The sequence below is a fragment of the Tachysurus vachellii genome, chromosome 9 (genome assembly GCF_030014155.1).
Source record: "Tachysurus vachellii isolate PV-2020 chromosome 9, HZAU_Pvac_v1, whole genome shotgun sequence".
NCBI classification, from domain to species: Eukaryota; Metazoa; Chordata; class Actinopteri; order Siluriformes; family Bagridae; genus Tachysurus; species Tachysurus vachellii.
Genome location: NC_083468.1, coordinates 26,211,664 through 26,229,163, shown reverse-complemented (window position 1 = coordinate 26,229,163; position 17,500 = coordinate 26,211,664). Strand labels below are relative to the sequence as shown.

Genomic DNA, 17,500 nt, shown 5'->3' with positions numbered 1-17,500 from the left:
TAGAGCGGCGTACGAAGCGGATGCAGGAAAAGGAGGCGAAGGAGTCCAGACCGCGCTGAATCACCTGAAGCTCATTACTCGCTGATGGTGTACGGAGAACAGGAAACACACCAGACCGTTACCAAACGTAACCAATCCTGTTGTCCAGATTTATCTGTTATCTAAATGTTGACATACAGTAGTGGTTGAGGATGACGTAGGGCACGTAGACTTTTCCGTCGGTAGACTTCGGCCACATGCAGCCATTAGACGTGCAGGGATCAGCGTTTCTCTCAGTGTCCTTAGGCACAGCGATGTCTCCTTCAACCAGGTCAGGTTCATCAGCGTCACGACCTAACACACACACACACAAACACACACATAGAACAGAGAGTGTTTTACATACTGTGTACAGTTTTCATTATCATATTTGCAAAACTTATATCATACAAATGAACACAATCAGAGGGAAGTTACTCAAAATCCCAGTTTTTGACTTGTTGAGTTTTTGAAGCGGTTCAGCGTACAGTTTGCTAAAAACACTGCAGCACCATGTGTGGCTTTAATATTCAATACAATTTGCTTTGTGCAGCGCTATTAACAATGGAAATTTACAGGAATATGCAATTTGTTAAAATTTCGATTTGTATTTATCCTAAAACAAGCAAACCAGAGGCGAGAGTGGTGAAGAAAGACTCCCTGAGACGATACGATACCATAGAATAGTGTAAAACATGTCAAGAGGCTTAAATATAGGAACAAAAGTTCATCTGCTGTGTGTGTGTGTGTGTACAGTATATGTGTGTGTACAGTATATGTGTGTGTACAGTATGTGTGTGTGTGTACAGTATGTGTGTGTGTGTACAGTATGTGTGTGTGTGTGTACAGTATGTGTGTGTGTGTGTACAGTATGTGTGTGTGTGTGTGTACAGTATGTGTGTGTGTGTACTTACGGACATTAACGTTCGCTCTCTCGATCAGCTCTCCCACAGAAAGCTCAGCTAACGGATCCTCGACAGCTATTGGTCGAAACAACATGACATTGATTAATAACTGATTAATTAATAACAACCACATATTTAGTACACACTTGATAGTTGATTAATTTGTTAATGAGCACGTTAAGTAACGCAATCAAATACAGACTAACACAGAGAATCAGTGACACTGGAGACTCCTTCCGTAAATGTTAAACAAACACCTCCTTAAATTTTTAATTAATATTAAGTTAATAAATGATGAAAGATGTAATGATGTTAAGAAATGATGGAAATTTAAGGACTGGAAGAGAAATGATTGAAGAATGAAGTGAAATGATGGGTGTTTATTGTTAGTGAGTCTTTCAGTCAGCCATCCATCCATCCACCCGTACATCCAACCATTCATCTGTCTATTAATTCGAGCCATCCAGCCGTCCATCCAGACATCCATCCATCCATCCAGCCGTACAGTACATCCAACCATTCATCTGTCTATTAATTCGAGCCATCCAGCCGTCCATCCAGACATCCATCCATCTATCCATCCATCCATCCAGCAATCCAGATATCTATACATCCGGCCATTCATCTGTCTAGCCATCCAGCCATATAAGTATCCATCCATCCATCCATCCATCCATCTAGCCATCCATCCATCCATTCAGCAATCCAGATATCTATACATCCAGCCATTCGTCTATCTAGCCATCCAGCCATATATCTATCCAACCGTCCATCCATCCATCTAATCATCCATCCATCCATCCATCCAGCCATCCATCCAGCCATCCATCTAGCCATCCATCCATCCATCCATCCATCATCCATCCACCCATCCATCATCCATCCATCCATCCATCCATCCATCATCCATCCATCATCCATCCACCCATCCATCATCCATCCATCATCCATCCACCCATCCATCATCCACCCATCCATCATCCATCGATCTTCCATCCAACCATCCACCCATCCATCACAGATTTCATTTAATTATTGTAGATAATCTATTAGCACATTTGTGTAAGATTTAGTAATAAACTATTTATAATCATGTAATATATAGTAATAGAGGCCGAGGTGTAGAGAAGCAGAGTTACTCTTCCCATTCCTCTTATTCTCCTTATTTATAACCCGCGTCCATCGTTTCATAAACGTGTTACAAGAGCGTGTGACTTACCCAGCTTCAGAAATCCAGCACATGAAAAAAAGGATAAAAAAACATAAATTAATGACAATTCTAATATATTATAATATCCCTCAGCCTTTATATATCTCACCTCATCATGAGCCGTAACAGAGCAGAGCAGCAGAGCCAGAGCGCTCACGATCACCTTCCACACAGACATGACGTTCACCAGACGAGTTCTGAGACGAGAGGAAGCAGTCAGGGTCACTGTGGGATCTTCACACCAATCATTTCCATCACAAACTAACAGCACGTGGAGTCCGGACACTAGATACGGCTTCCTCCACATTTGTTCTCTTTACGTTAGTGTTTTAAAGGAGGATAGAGGAAAACTCTGGACGTCTCTCTCTCTCTCTCTTTCTCTCTCTCTCTTTCTCTCTCTGTCCCTCTTTCCATCCCTCTCTGGCCATGTTCACTTTCTCTCTTTCTCTGTAGCACAAAACTCTGTGTGTGTGTGTGTGTGTGTGTGTGTGTGTGTGTGTGTGTGTGTGTGTGTGAGAGAGAGAGAGAGAGAGAGAGAGAGAGAGAGATTATGAGGGTCTGGATCACATCCATAGTGGAGTTGGTGGACCTGAAATTTCTTTTTATCTCCATTTCTCTCTGACAGTGTGGAAATGTTTTTGTTGTTGTTTTACATTAACATTAAATAAACGTTAAATAAACATTTCTCTTTATTAAAACCATTAATAAACACACTGGAAGTAAAAGAATAACACACTTACCTTTAACCTCAGAAAGGAAACAGATGAATGGTGTCCGAGTGAGAGTTGTGTTTTATACTTTTTTTCTGTGTACTCAAAGTGATAAAAATTCACACACACACACACACACACACACACACACACACACACACACACACAGACACACACACACAGCTGCCAATTCCCAAATTTAAAAAAATTATCAATGTAGAGCAGACCAGAGTCTATTTAGAGAAAAATCTTGATTGTCGTGGACCTTGATCAGTTTTAAAGCGTGTTTCCGTGATACACACCGTACACACTGTTGATGTTTTTTTCACAACCCGTGGAAAGTTGTTCAGAAGAAGACGCCGGGATATTTCCAGCTTGTTCATGCATTCATGATCTCTAGACCGGACTATTGTAATGCATTACTAGGTGGTTGTCCTGAATCTTCAATAAACAGGCTACTGAGTCCAAAACAGCTTCCAGAGTTCTTACCAATACAAGAAATTATGATCATATAACCCCAATGTTCTCAATCATCTCTACATATCTGCCTGTTCAGTTTAGAAATGATTACAATCCTCTGCGACTTACAGTACGTTATGTACAAGTGTCTAAACAGTTTAGCTCCCATGTATCTAACAGTCTTCTAACACGCTACAATCCATCACGCTCTTTGAGACTTTTGGTAGTTCCCAGAATATATAAATAAATAATCTACTAAAGGCAGTAGAGCGTTTTTGTAATTAGCTCCTAAACTCTGGAATCTCCTTCCTGACAGTGTTCAGGACTCAGACACATTCTCTCAGTTTAAATGTAGAACAAAGACACGTATCTTTATCCAGACATACACGTAATACATCCTACAACCGTGTGCTCCAGTAGATCATTATCATCTAGTGATGGTTAATATTATCAACAGCAGCTACTCCAAGTCCTCTCCACTTGATTCTCTTTTTCTATCCATCATCCAGAGGCATCCAGAGATTGTTCCAGCTCCATTTGTGTTCCTCTTAATGAAGATTTCGGACCTTCGGTGAGAAGAGACCTCTCTGGTGTTTATAACAGTTTATAATCACACCCTCCAGTGTCACCCAAATGAGGATGAGGTTCACTTTTGAGTCTGGTTCCTCTCAAGGTTTCTTCCTCTTCCATCTAAAGGAGTTTTTCCTCCCCACAGACACCTCAGTCACCTCAGGCTTGTTCATTAGTGATCAATACAAACACATTTAAATATAAGTCTAATATTAATATTGATCTCTTTTCTAATATTAATCTTTGTATAATAAACTTTCTGTACTCTGTCCCTTATTGTTAAAAGCTCTATACAAATAAAATTGTATTGAATTGAATTTAATTATCTCTTTTATCTACTCCAATAACCAGGGTATGTTTTACACACACACACATACACACACACACACACACACACACACACACACACGTGGAGTAGGTTTGGAAAATGTGCTATCGTAATTTAAACAAACAGACGAAGGTCAGTTCTGCGTGATGATGTGAGGCAGGGACAGAAACACAAACACGGCTCGTATCACAACCTGGATGGTTCCCAACGAGGAGGAATTTATTAATAGATTATTTAAAAACGTAGCAGTAACATTGTGCACTGTTGTTGTTGAGGGAAGACGCATACACACGGCATGGAAGGGCATTTATGACACATCCTGGATCAGATCATCAACCAATCAGATCGCTTGTTACAGACAGGAACTCAGACGCCACGACTGTCTGTGATTCTGACTGTTAGCTTCACTTTCTGTACTTATTTTTATGTTCATTCACTTTGTGTGTGTGTGTGTGTGTGTGTGTGTGTGTGTGTGTGAGTGTGTATGTGTATGAGTGAGTGTCTGTGTGTATGAGTGTGTATGTATATGAATTTGTATGAATGTATATTAGGATGTGTATGAGTGTGTGTTTGTGTGTGTGTGTGTGTGTGTGTGTGTGTGTGTGTGTGTGTGTGTGTGAGTGTGTGTGAAAACACTGTTACCATGGAAATCAGAGTTGGGAGACTAATTCTGTTTCTCGAACCTTAAGCTCGTTAAAAACTTTTCCAACATCAACTGTTGGAGGAGCAGAAGAAATATGACGCCCCTGTTACTGTGGCAACACCTTGTGATTTGTATCAGCCAATGGTTTAACACACACACACGCACACACACACACACACACACACACACACACACACACACACACACACACACACACACACACACAAGGTAAACCCTCGGCTCTCTCAACTTCTTGTCTTCACATTCCTTAGCAGAAGTTTAATTCTGAACACTGACTCACATTCCTCATGTGCCCTTTAGGCCACACCCACTTTAGATTGAAATCTAATAATCTAATGTTGTCCTAAGCCCCGCCCCTTTCACCAGTTAACACAAAGCCTATAACTTGTAATGCATGGAATGTTTACTATGATTTTTTTCTCACAAAAATTCATGCTATATTTGTTTGTTGCTGTTGTTGTTGTTGTTGTTGTTGTTTTTCTTCTTCTTCTTCTTGGTTGTGAGTGTACAATAGTACAAAAGTGTACAAAAGTGTAAAATATATTTGTAACACACACACACACACACACACAGAGAGAGAGAAAGAGAGAGAGAGAGAGAGAGAGAGAGAGAGAGAGAGAGAGAGAATTCTCATGCAATAATCTGTTTTTAACAGCTGAGAAACTTGTGTTTATTACCAAAGTCTCCTGTAAATTCTGTAACTTTACTGCCTCCATGTGGCCGCTGTGAGAACTGCAACAACAAGTGCGTGCGTGCGTGCGTGTGTTACAAATTTATTGTGTCTCTACAATCGTTTACGATTCACTGCTAATTTATAACAGTATATAATTTTGCTTTGAACTAATGTGACACTAATAATAATAATAATAATAATAATAATAATAATAATAATGTGTTCTGTGTTTATTTTGTCATATTCACTTGTGGTGTTGAATTCTATTCAACTCTATTCTGTTACGTTTTCCTAATCGCACACTTTTCAAAAAGTGTCACTTTATCACTCAACACTGACAGCTTTTTTTACGTAGCAGAAAAGGTGTGGGGTTACACGGCCGCTCACGCTGGATAAGATGATGTTTTCAAGGCGGCACGTCTTACAAAAGTGTCTGTTAACCTGATGTTTTTCACCATTTTAAAAATTCACCCTATTCTACAACCTAACGCTCCTGTAGCGGCGTGACGTTACGGCATTCGCCATCGAATGGAAAACAGTTTCTCTTTCCTGTTAATAAAAAAAAAACGTTCGTGTTCCATCTGAGACGACACGACCCTGCTAACCTTCATCCACTAGACTGTAGAGTACACAGTGAGTTTTGTGTCGAAGGTCATTTGGGATGCAGCTCTAGTCTATTATATTGTGTTGGGTTCATTCTATTCTGTTATCTTTAGTCTTACTCTGTTCCGTTCCCTCTGTTACGCTGTGCTCTGTTTCATTCTGTCAGAGTCTATTATCTCGAGTGTGTGGTCTGTGTGTGATGCTGGAGCTCAGATAAAGGTCACGGTGCAACAGAGAAGGCTTTCGACCTACAGTAGAGAGATTCTTTGAAGTTTGAATCCCATCAATGCTACAGCCATCTGAGGATGAGCACAGAGGGAGCGATGCTGCACACTAGGAGGGAGGGACAGTCGATCTTACCTGTCAATCACAGCAGTATTAACCAATCGTGGGTGTCTCTGAGCTCATGGAGAATTATTTCTTTTGTATATCCCAGTTTGTTAGAAAGCTGGGGTAAGAACACGGGGTCAGCCATGATATGGATTGGAGAAGCTGGGAGTTAAACCCCCGACCTACAGTATAAGAAAGAGCCTAAATATCGCTTTCATCCAATCAGGATCTTGAGCTTTTACTCCTAAAAACCAGACCTTCCAGAACAGCTCTCTGTCATTTATTTAGTGTCTCATTTTCTGTTCCATTCTCAGTCTCTCTGAAGAAACTACATAAAGTTCAACAACCAGCAGAACGTCAGGCGTCTGCTATAAAAGATGCTTTCAGCTGCGATACACAAAACTGAGCCAAAACGACTGGAGGTCAGTTTGTCATTATGATGCTACACATCCTTTGAAGCAGGTGGATGATCGATCTCAGCAGTCCCTGGATAATAACCTTTCACTGAACATCAGTAAGACCAAGGAGATGGTCATAAACTTCAGACAACAGACAGGAACCTACCTGACAGGTCAGTGAGGAATCATGAGAAGAGTCACTGAATCCACTGAAATCTCACACACTCACGTTTCATCATCTCAAAGGTTTTCTGGTATCGACAAAACACCAACAGTTTTACAGAACCCCACCCTGAGAAACGACATGAACCCAGACCTGACCTCTGTCTCTGACCTTTCAGCTGGTCTGAAAAACATTTTTATACACTTTAAAAGTGATAAAGAGCCACAGAAGATAAAAAAAATACAGTGGCTTTAAAAGTTAATTGCTCGTCTAAATGTCAGTTCAAAACCTTACATGTAAAAGAATGGAGTAAACTGGAGACTGTCCACACACACACACACACACACACACACACACACACACACACACACACACACACACCTGCTGATATACAGTGTACATTCACAGCTCAACAGCGTCCCGTTTTAAAGCCGCTCCAATAAAAAGCTGATTTATCGCTGGTCAACAGAGAGTCGTCTGTTCCTCCGGCATCCCATCATGCATTATTCAGGACACGGCTAATCACTCTGTAAGTGTTCAGGGGGAAGTGCAGTGGGCCGGGGGCTACACGCTCCTCACACATAAACGCTAAAGGAAGCAGAGCAACAACTAAAAGAGGATTTCTGCTGCTTTTGAAAAGAGCATCGTCCAAGAGCTTCTTCAGGAAAGAAAAAAGAAACAGAAGGAGGAGGAGTCAGAGAAAAAAACAGTGGAGAGTCTGAGAATAAAAAAGGAGTGGAGGAGGCGGGGTCTGAGAAAAAACTAGTGAAGGAAGTGGAGTCTGAGAAACGACCAGCAGTATAGGGGGCAGAGTCTGAGGGAAAAAGCAGTAGATGGGCGGAGACTGATAAAAAAGTAGTGGAGGAGGCGGAGTCTGATAAAAAAAAACAGTGGAGGAGATGGAGTCTGAGAAATACAAGCAAAGGAGGAGGCAAAGTCTGAGGAAAAAGGCAGTAGATGGGCAGAGACTGATAAAAAAGCAGTGAAAGAGATGGAGTCTGAGAAATACAAGCAATGGAGGAGGCGGAGTCTGAGGAAAAAGGCAGTAGATGGGCGGAGACTGATAAAAAAACAGTGGAGGAGGCGGAGTTGGGCGGAGACTGATAAAAAAACAGTGGAGGAGGCGGAGTCTGAGAAAACAGCAGTGTAGGAGGCGGAGTCTGAGAAAACAGCAGTGTAGGAGGCGAAGTCTGAGAAAACTGAGTTATTAGGTTTGAGGAACATCTGACGATTTGTAAACGTCTCTCCAGCCGAATGAACCCTGAGCGTTCTGCAGTGATGTTGTGGAGGTGAAACATCTCTGAGAAGAAGAGTGAAGCTTTAATGTCTCCTGATGAGAACACACCCTGCTACTGCAGCCAGATGCTGGTGATGTGATTAAATGATTACAGTCATGTGGAATGAGTAGAATAAAGGAAAAGCAGCGAGCTGTGATGAAGAAGGCGGAGAGTGAATCTGTTTCACAGATAATCACTTTATCCTCAGTTATTTCCACCTGCTGTCTGTAAATAACTGACGTTTTGGGACGACTCTTTTAACTCCTGAATCGAATCCACATTTTTAATGGAATTACGCCGATGCACCAAATTAGATTGTAATAGATTTAAGATGTGATCTGTTTATGATGGAAATATGGGCTTCATTGTAGGGCTGCGAAAACAAAGCAAAATATTTGGCTGCTAATTTGATGATCAGTGAGTTGGTCTGTGTTGTGAAGCTCACTGTGCTGTGTGTTACATCACTTCCTGCAGCATGCAGAGATGTTTGACATCATAAACTTTTAAGTTGTTACAGAGGATCAATTTTTACTGCTTTCACCTCACAGCTCAGGGTCAACGGTTCGATCCTGAGCTCAGCTCTGTGTGGAGATTCACATGGTTTCACTGTGTTTGTGTGGGTTTCCTCAAGGTTCTCCAGATTCCTCCCAATGTCCAAAAACATGCAGTGTAGCTGTGTGTGTGTGTGTGTGTGTGTGTGTGTGTGGCCTTGTGATCAGTGTTTCTGGGAGCTCCGGATGCATGTAAGTTGAGGAGTCAATGCTCAAAGGAGTCTAATAACTGAATCAAGAGTCAACCACAAACGATTCAGTTCACACAAACAATGCAAACAAAATGAATCAGTCAGCGATCCAGTTCAGAGTTTACTGAAACTGAAGCTTTGGTGTAAATACTATATTAAAACACACCTCCCCTCATTCATTAAAGTTGTGTATGATCCGGAGTTACTATGGCAACCAAGCAATATTTATTCATCATTCTGTTGGTAAGTAACGATGTTTTCTTGAAGGGACACGTCAATCATGAGGACACATTAGAGCAACAGGGAGCAGGAGCTGAATTCAGATCACCTGTGGGGGTGTGGGGGTGTGTGTGTGTGTGTATGTGTTTGTATGTGTGTGTACAGTATGTGTGTGTATGTGTTTGTATTTGTGTGTGTGTGTGTGTGTGTGTGTATGTGTTTGTATGTGTGTGTGTTTGTGTGTGTGTTTATATGTGTGTGTGTTTGTTTGTGTGTTTTGTGTGTCTGTGTGTGTTTTGTGTGTGTGGGTGTGTGTTTTATGTGTGTGGGTGTGTGTGTGTGTGTGTGTTTGTGTGTGTGTTTGTATGTGTGTGTGTGTGTGTGTTTTGTGTGTGTGTGTGTGTGTATGTGTGTGTGTGTGTTTGTGTTTGTGTGTGTGTACAGTATGTGTGTATGTGTGTGTCTGTGTGTGTTTTGTGTGTGTGGGTTTGTGTTTTGTGTGTGTGGGTGTGTGTGTATGTGTGTGTGTCTGTGTTTTGTGTGTGTGTGTGTGTGTTTGTATGTGTGTGTTTTGTGTGTGTGTGTGTGTGTGTGTGTGTGTGTGTGTGTGTGTGTGTGTGTTATAATGAATGCACGCTCACTCCTTGCTGTCTTCAGCACTGACAGCTCCATCGACTGCAGCTACATGAAGACAAGACGTGTTGTAGAATTTAGTGTGACTTGAATTTGTTACTAAGACTAAAGTGATGAGAGTTTAGAGACGACGTCATGGTGATGGATTAGTTTTGAGATGTGAGCGAACATAATAAAGACAAAAAATAAACGTAAATATTCTGTAAAAATAATCCAGTTAATTATGGGTCTGAAAGCCAACAGGAAGCAGGAAGTGAGAGTCGAGTCCAGAAGATTCTCCCTTTTTCCAGCTGTATGACATTTTTCAGCCACGTCACAGTGTTGAAAACTAGAAGAGTTGGAAATGTTTCTCCCACCTGGAAGCAGGCTTGACAAATCCCTCCATTATGTTGGGTTTAAAGCTCGACTCCGTTCTGCTGGGCGTTTTTCACAAAGCTCAGAAATCCTCTTACTCTAAACACTCTGTGCAGAGTCTCTTCACCTCCAGAGCTTCAGCCATCACTAATCTTCTGATCTGATTCTGATCAGCTGAACCATCACGAGCTCCAGCAGCTCAAATATTCAACAATACAGACAGAACAAAGGAACAAGAGACCTTTTATTTCTCACTGGAACTGTGACGTGACCCTCTGGAGATTTAGTCCTAAATTAGTTCCTGGAATCTGTTCTGAGATTAATCAGATCTCTCAGCCTTCTGGGATTTGGCTGGATAGATGAACAGATTTAGAGCGAACCCTCAGAAGAAGGAGAGCGGCGACCCGAGCGGCTTCGGAGGACAAACGGAGCGAGCTGCGTCTCTGAAAACGTCGTGTTTAGTGAAGATGGATTTGTCAGCCAGCCTCGGGAAGTTTTAGCCAGCGTTTAGCGGCCGCGTCATTTATTTTCTTTAGCTCGCCTCTGAGTCGTAAAAATGCCACACGCCGACGCGGTCCATCATAAAACCCGAGAACCGCTAAGCTCACAGAACGTATCGGCTTCATGGAACATGGCTGATGTTCAGGATCGATATCACTGAGTCTGTGGGGAAAAGTCTAGAGCCCAAGAAAAGAGTGAACCGCCTGAACGTCACCTTTTAGTGTCTTATTGGTGTATCTTATGTGTAACATTGGGGGTCATGGTGGCTTAGTGGTTAGCACGTTCGCCTCACACCTCCAGGGTTGGGGGTTCGATTCCCGGCTCCGCCTTGTGTGTGTGGAGTTTGCATGTTCTCCCCGTGCCTCGGGGGTTTCCTCCGGGTACTCCGGTTTCCTCCCCCGATCCAAAGACATGCATGGTAGGTTGATTGGCATCTCTGGAAAATTGTCCGTAGTGTGTGATTGTGTGAGTGAATGAGAGTGTGTGTGTGTGTGCCCTGTGATGGGTTGGCACTCCGTCCAGGGTGTATCCTGCCTCGATGCCCGATGACGCCTAAGATAGGCACAGGCTCCCCGTGACCCGAGGTAGTTCGGATAAGTGGTAGAAAATGAATGAATGTGTAACATTGTAACACACACACACACACACACACACACACACACACACACACACACAGAATCCACTGTGGTTTATGCCATTAGCACAGCCACATTCAGGTCGGTCTGAGACGTATTCAGCTTTTCATAGTTTTTAAAAAGAAATGCTGAGGCCAATGTGGAGGCCTCAGAGAGAAAACGTCTCAGATAACCCTATTTCAGGCTTTCTTCTCTCTCTCTCCCTCTCTCTCTCGCTCTCTCTCTCTCTCTCTATCTCTCTCTCTCTCTTCATCTGTGCCTCGTCCTTAGGGAGACATTAACCGTGACTGTGACAGCGTGTTCTCTCACAAAGCGTTGACGAGTTCAGTCTGCGATCGTCCTGACAGAAGGAGAGATGCAGAGGAATGACAGAAATGTCAGAGGAAGAAAAGGATTAAAATGTTTTTTTTTTTTCACTAAGGAGAGTCACTGAGGAGGTTTTACACATCATCGCTGATCCCTGCAGTCTTTCTGTCACTGTCAACACTCTATTCTCTCACGGCTCTTCACTCCTTCTTTCTCCTGCACGTGATAAAAAGCTTACGTTTTATTTTGTTCTGATTTTTTTTTTTGTTTTTTTTTTTACAACAAATAGCCATGTGTTTGTTTAGCACTGAATATTAAAAAACATATATGCGCAAATATGAGATTAATTATATTAATCCAGGGAAATTAGATTGATCATCTTAGCTGCCACTTAGTTGATCGTCAGCTGAATGGAGTGTCAGAGCCGTGAGATGTAAAGTGTACGTAATGGAGGAGTCTCTCTGTCTTTATCCTGTCTGTCTGTACTGTAATTACAGCTTTCACTTCACAAAGACTCTCCGTTTCATCCAATTTACAGCACGAGCTCAGGAATAAACAGAGCAGAGCGGTGTTTATAGATTAACGGTGGAGAGTCGATAGCAGGTCCGTTCTCGCCGACGACTCGGAAAGACACGGAGAAAAGGAGAGATAACGAGAGCGGGGAGGATGAGTGGCAGCAACAGAAAGGAAGGAAGAGCAGAAACTGGATCAGGTGATGGATCAGATTTACTCGATAAGAGAGAATGAGCTGAGAGAGAGAGAGTGTGAGAGAGAGAGAGAGAGAGAGAGAGAGAGAGATTTAGTGCACATGGGAAACTGTAGCTCCTCAGAAAGGAAGAGTAAAGCGATCAGTGCTGCTTCGTTCACACAGTAGAGCCGAGTGTGTGATTTACTGTAGCGTCTACAGAGACACGGTAAAGACACATCCTACTGTATTTACACACACCGGCGTGAAACGGAGAGAATCCGCTTGTCACGTTGAACAAATAAAGCCTTTCATACGGAGATAATTATTATTTTCTCAGCAGTTAAGTGCACTCGGCTCTGCTTGAGCTCCTCAGGATCCCTTCGCCGTCTCGTCCTCTGATGTTTCTCCTGAATGTTAAAGACACTGAGTTTGTTCCTTCTGTAACCCAGCACCAAGACGCCGATATTCCCTGCTGTTATTATTCCACAATATTAAACCCACCTCACGTCCTGTTTCTACACGTCGTCTTCCAGCACCGTGTAAACCTGACGTGTTCGGTACGTGCTGCTGCTTATTGTATTCACGCTCACAGGCTTTATCATCGAATCATTTTCTTTCTTTCGCATTTCATTTAATAAAATAAACGGAGTCGCTCTGTCGCGTCCTGCTGCTGTGCTGTGATGTCGCTAATCCGTCTCCTGTTTAAACAGAACGCAAATCGATAGAAAGGCGTGTTAAGGAGCGGACGGTCGGTCAGCTAACGACCTGCAGAACGTTTGATAGACAGAAGGCCCATTAATCAGAGAACATTGTATTTATTTCACAGGTCTGAGATCAAAATGTTTAGGGTTTTTTTTGCAGATCTGTGTGATTTTAGCATCCCGTGTCTTTATTAGCATTAAACTGATCTGGATTTACGACTAAATAAGAAATGCTTGTGCACCACAATAGACTCATTTCTAACAAAGAGCTATAGATTAAGGGGAAAATGGGCAACTTTTTTATTGCTGAGCTTTTTTGAGCTAGTTTCTGTAAACTCTGTACAACAATGCACACTGTACAGAATGCTGGTGTTTAATTAGCCATGTTTAATGTTGTTCATTTCTAGCACAGCTCTTGTTTCACTGCGCACCAGGTTAAGTTTCAGTAATTCTTCGTTTATAATTTTCCATGCTTCACTCAAATAAAAATGGTGGGAGAAACCAGATTTGGACCAGAGAGCAGATTATGGAAAGGTTGTGTTAATGACTGTACTGGTTCCTGTCGTCTCCTTCGGTATTTCCACCCTCACGTGTACAGGGACACCATAAACACGTGGGACAGAGATCAGAACATCAACAAGTGCACATGGCCTGAAGCAAAATCATGAACAAACTCTCACAGCTGGAAGGAAATTAGTGTCACTTTCCACCTCGATTGTTCCCAGCTGGCAGCTGATCACAGGAGCAATAAAAAGACTGCTGATAGGAGAAGAGCAGAGGAGCAGGAACTGTATGAAACGGAACACTAACCCTTGTCTTTAAATGCTTATGTTAATGGGTTGTGTAATTTCTGCCCATGACTTCATGTCTGCCTCTAAAGCCTGACTGAGATGTTTATAAACCCCGAGACAGACAGGTCTTCATTTCACAATGCTTACTAGAAATTCAGCTCTATTTCCCAGCGATGATCCGTAAATCTTCTTCATCCTCTGATTTCATGTTGGCATTGGGCTGAGTGATGCAGGAAGGTCCTGTCATACAGTCTACTGCCTGCTTTAAATCGGTTCTTGATCACCCAGAGGAACACAGGGATTAGGGTGAGCAGCGACCGAGGCTGAGGTTGAATATGAGGAATAAATCACCTGCAGGATGTGAGCTCTGTTTCCACAGGAATGATTCGTCGGTGAAGTGACAACTTCACATCTTTGTATAAATTTGTTGCCTTTAATCAAGCTGCATCACAGGAACCATCGTACATACATGTACCTTTTACTCATCAGCTCAGCTAAGCTTCACACCGTAATTGCCCCAGTCTTGGAGGTGGCAGGACCGAGATAACACCTGAAGATCTCTGGAGTTCTGACCAGTCAAATCTACACCAAATATTAAACCGTTACAGTGTCTTACTAGCTGCTGCTTCCTGGACAAGCATCTGTAGACCTCATGGAAACTCATCTTGTGGATTAGAACATTTGAAAGGTGTCGAATTACAGCTCCAACCAGTTGACTGCTGATTTACTGCCACTCTTGGGTTTACCTTCTATTACAGAGACAAAGATGATTACGGCTCATGAAACAGAAAAACATTTGCCCTATCACCAAGAGATCATGGGTTTGAGTCCCAACAACACCACAGGCTTCCAGAGCCTTGAAGATGAATGAGCCATGTTCTCAAGTTTGGAATGATGGCACACTCTCTGTCCCCTGTGAGTCACAACAACACTAGCCAATCATCTGTAAGCTCATGTATTTTGATGAGAGTAGATTGTGTTTGTCTTGCTTCATGTGGCCTGGTGCAATTACGTCTCAGTCTTCACCATCTCCAGTTGGTAGCTGTTGTGTGATAGGGAGATCTGGGGAAGTCGTGGCCTAATGTTTAGAGAGTTTGACTCCTAACCCTAAGGTTGTGGGTTCCAGTCTCGGGCCGGGAATACCACGACTGAAGTGCCCTTGAGCAAAGCACCGAACCCCCAACTGCTCCCCGGGCACCGCAGCATAAATGGCTGCCCACTGCTCCAGGTGTGTGTTTACGGTGTGTGTGTGTGTGTTTGTGCACTTTGGATGGGTTAAATGCAGAGAACGAATTCTGAGTATGGGTCACCGTACTTAGCCGTATGTCACTTCATGTCACGTCACTTTCTGAGGTGATCTTTATAAAGAAGATCTCTGGATCGACTTCCATGTGTTTAGGGCAAAACACAGTAACCATCTGCTTCAGCTGCTGCATTCGAACACGAGTCTGCATCAAACTGAACCTGATGCTTTGTTCCATTTGGTGACCTCGGTGAAGCGCGACGCTCACGTACTGTAAGACTGGAGCTGAATTTGGATAAATGAGGCAGTAAGACGCAGTAGCACGCAGCCATGCTCCACTTCCCCCGAATACTAACGCCATGCTGTGTTTGTGTTTCAGTTATTCCACCTTGCCCAGTTTTATGTTCCTTTTGTTATCGCTTGCCGTTTCATCCGAGCCTCTTTGAGGTGTTTATTAGCTCAGTGGCTCCCTGCCATCGCAGCTCCCTTGTTGCGTGTTCTCGCCTGCACTTTTGTTTTTTTAGCCTTGAAGTTACTTTGCTGTTGTACTTTATGCTAATATATTCTGTGCACACTTGGATCTTTGTGCCAGACTGTGCTCAAAGAGCTAGCGTGTTTGGTTCAGCGAATGGTTTTCTGTAAAAGTAATGGATTTTGTGCTATAATTGTGCTAGAGTATATTGCACTAGATCACAATGGTGCTAAATATCTGTTTAATTACGTGACACACAGTATGTGTACAACATATAGACTGATTAGCATCGAGGATCAATGTTTTGATTAGAATGAGAAAATGTGGCAGTTAAAGGAGCGGTCTCTGCTTCAGAAAACTGAGTCGGGCCGAAAACTAAACAAAAATCAAAACAATCGTGTAGCCAATGAGCAGAAAGGGGCGTGTCTTGTCAATATGGGTGGAGAGAGTGTTCAGTGCGCATGTGTGACATTAGCAGAAAGCGGTTTTAACATTGACATGGAGGATAAAAACAAAGAAAGAAAGAGAAGAAAGACTTACGATAAGGTAAGAAGTAGGACGTGTTAATATAGGATCAGCTTTCCAGCGCTGGAGAGAACTGAAGGAGCAGGAAGTTGGTCATATATTCACAGATTGGAGTTTCCTGAGTCAATAACTCCTGAGCTAAACACTGTTTTGCTTTGTTACACAGAACTAATATATGTCTTTGTCCTTTGATTATGCTTGTGTGTCACATGATTATACTTGTGTGTCATTTTTGCTTGTTTGTTTATCTACAATCGTATTGTTCTTCCCTTCAGCTATGATAAAGACATATTTCTTTCCATTAGTTGCCTGGGTTACGTATGTATGTGTGGGCGGAGCTATCGATACAGGGGTGGGACCCGTTTGGGTTAGGGGCGTGTTTGTTTTAGTGATTTTATATGTCAACATTGGCTTTCAAACAACGGAGACCGTACCTTTAATGTTAATGCAGACTATATATCACTTGCATCTTAAAACTGTACTTCAATATTTATCTCTTTTAAATAATTACTAACTGTCATTTTCATATACACACACACACACACACACACCTACGTACATACACTACGTACATCAGAGTGTCCGTGTTTTTCAAAGCTTTGTGTCAGTCGCTGAAATTCCTAAAGCTGACAGGTGAATTAATTTAAAGGGCCGAACAGCAGACAGTCTAATCTCTGTGTGTGGGATTAGATCAGGAAACCAATAAATAGATCTAGACATCGCTGTTGTTACACACAGGACCACTCTGAGTCTTTGATAGTGTAAATCATAAAAGCGTCTTGCTTCAGTGGTTTCAAAGTAGATTCTTTTTTCCTTGTTTTGGCAGCGGTTTCAGTTATGAGCAGCTACATAACACACACACACACATAGCACACACACACACACGCACATCACAGACACACACACACACACACTCTCTCTCTCACAGACACACACGCACAAACTCACTCACTCACACACACAAACTCTCTCTCTCTCACGCACACACAAACACACACACACGCGCGCGCACACACACACATACACAATGTAGTGAAAAAGCTGATCTGCTGCATTTATACATTTTTGTTTAAATAAAATTATTTGATTTAGGAATGGAAGGGCACTGTGGCTTAGTGGTTAGCACGTTCGCCTCACACCTCCAGGGTTGGGGGTTCGATTCCCGCCTCCACCTTGTGTGTGTGGAGTTTGCATGTTCTCCCCGTGCCTCGGGGGTTCCTCCGGGTACTCCGGTTTCCTCCCCCGGTCCAAAGACATGCATGGTAGGTTGATTGGCATCTCTGGAAAATTCTCCGTAGTGTGTTAGTGAATGAGAGTGTGTGTGTGTGTGCCTTGTGATGGGTTGGCACTCCGTCCAGGGTGTATCCTGCCTTGATGCCCGA

General features: G+C 42.7%; 1 protein-coding gene across 1 annotated transcript in view; it reads right to left on the bottom strand.

The window, feature by feature from the left end:
- LOC132851480 (high choriolytic enzyme 1-like) overlaps window positions 1-1,085 on the bottom strand; it is a 2,927-nt gene extending 1,842 nt beyond the window's left edge. The window contains exons 1-3 of the mRNA XM_060878385.1: window positions 933-1,085; window positions 178-333; window positions 1-81 (exon numbers count right to left, since the gene is read on the bottom strand). The exon at window positions 1-81 is cut by the window's left edge and continues 37 nt beyond it. Of these exons, the coding sequence (XP_060734368.1) occupies window positions 1-81; window positions 178-333; window positions 933-1,056 (361 nt within the window). The 5' untranslated portion in view covers window positions 1,057-1,085. The remainder of the gene's footprint in view (window positions 82-177; window positions 334-932) is intronic.
- Window positions 1,086-17,500: the final 16,415 nt, after the last annotated feature.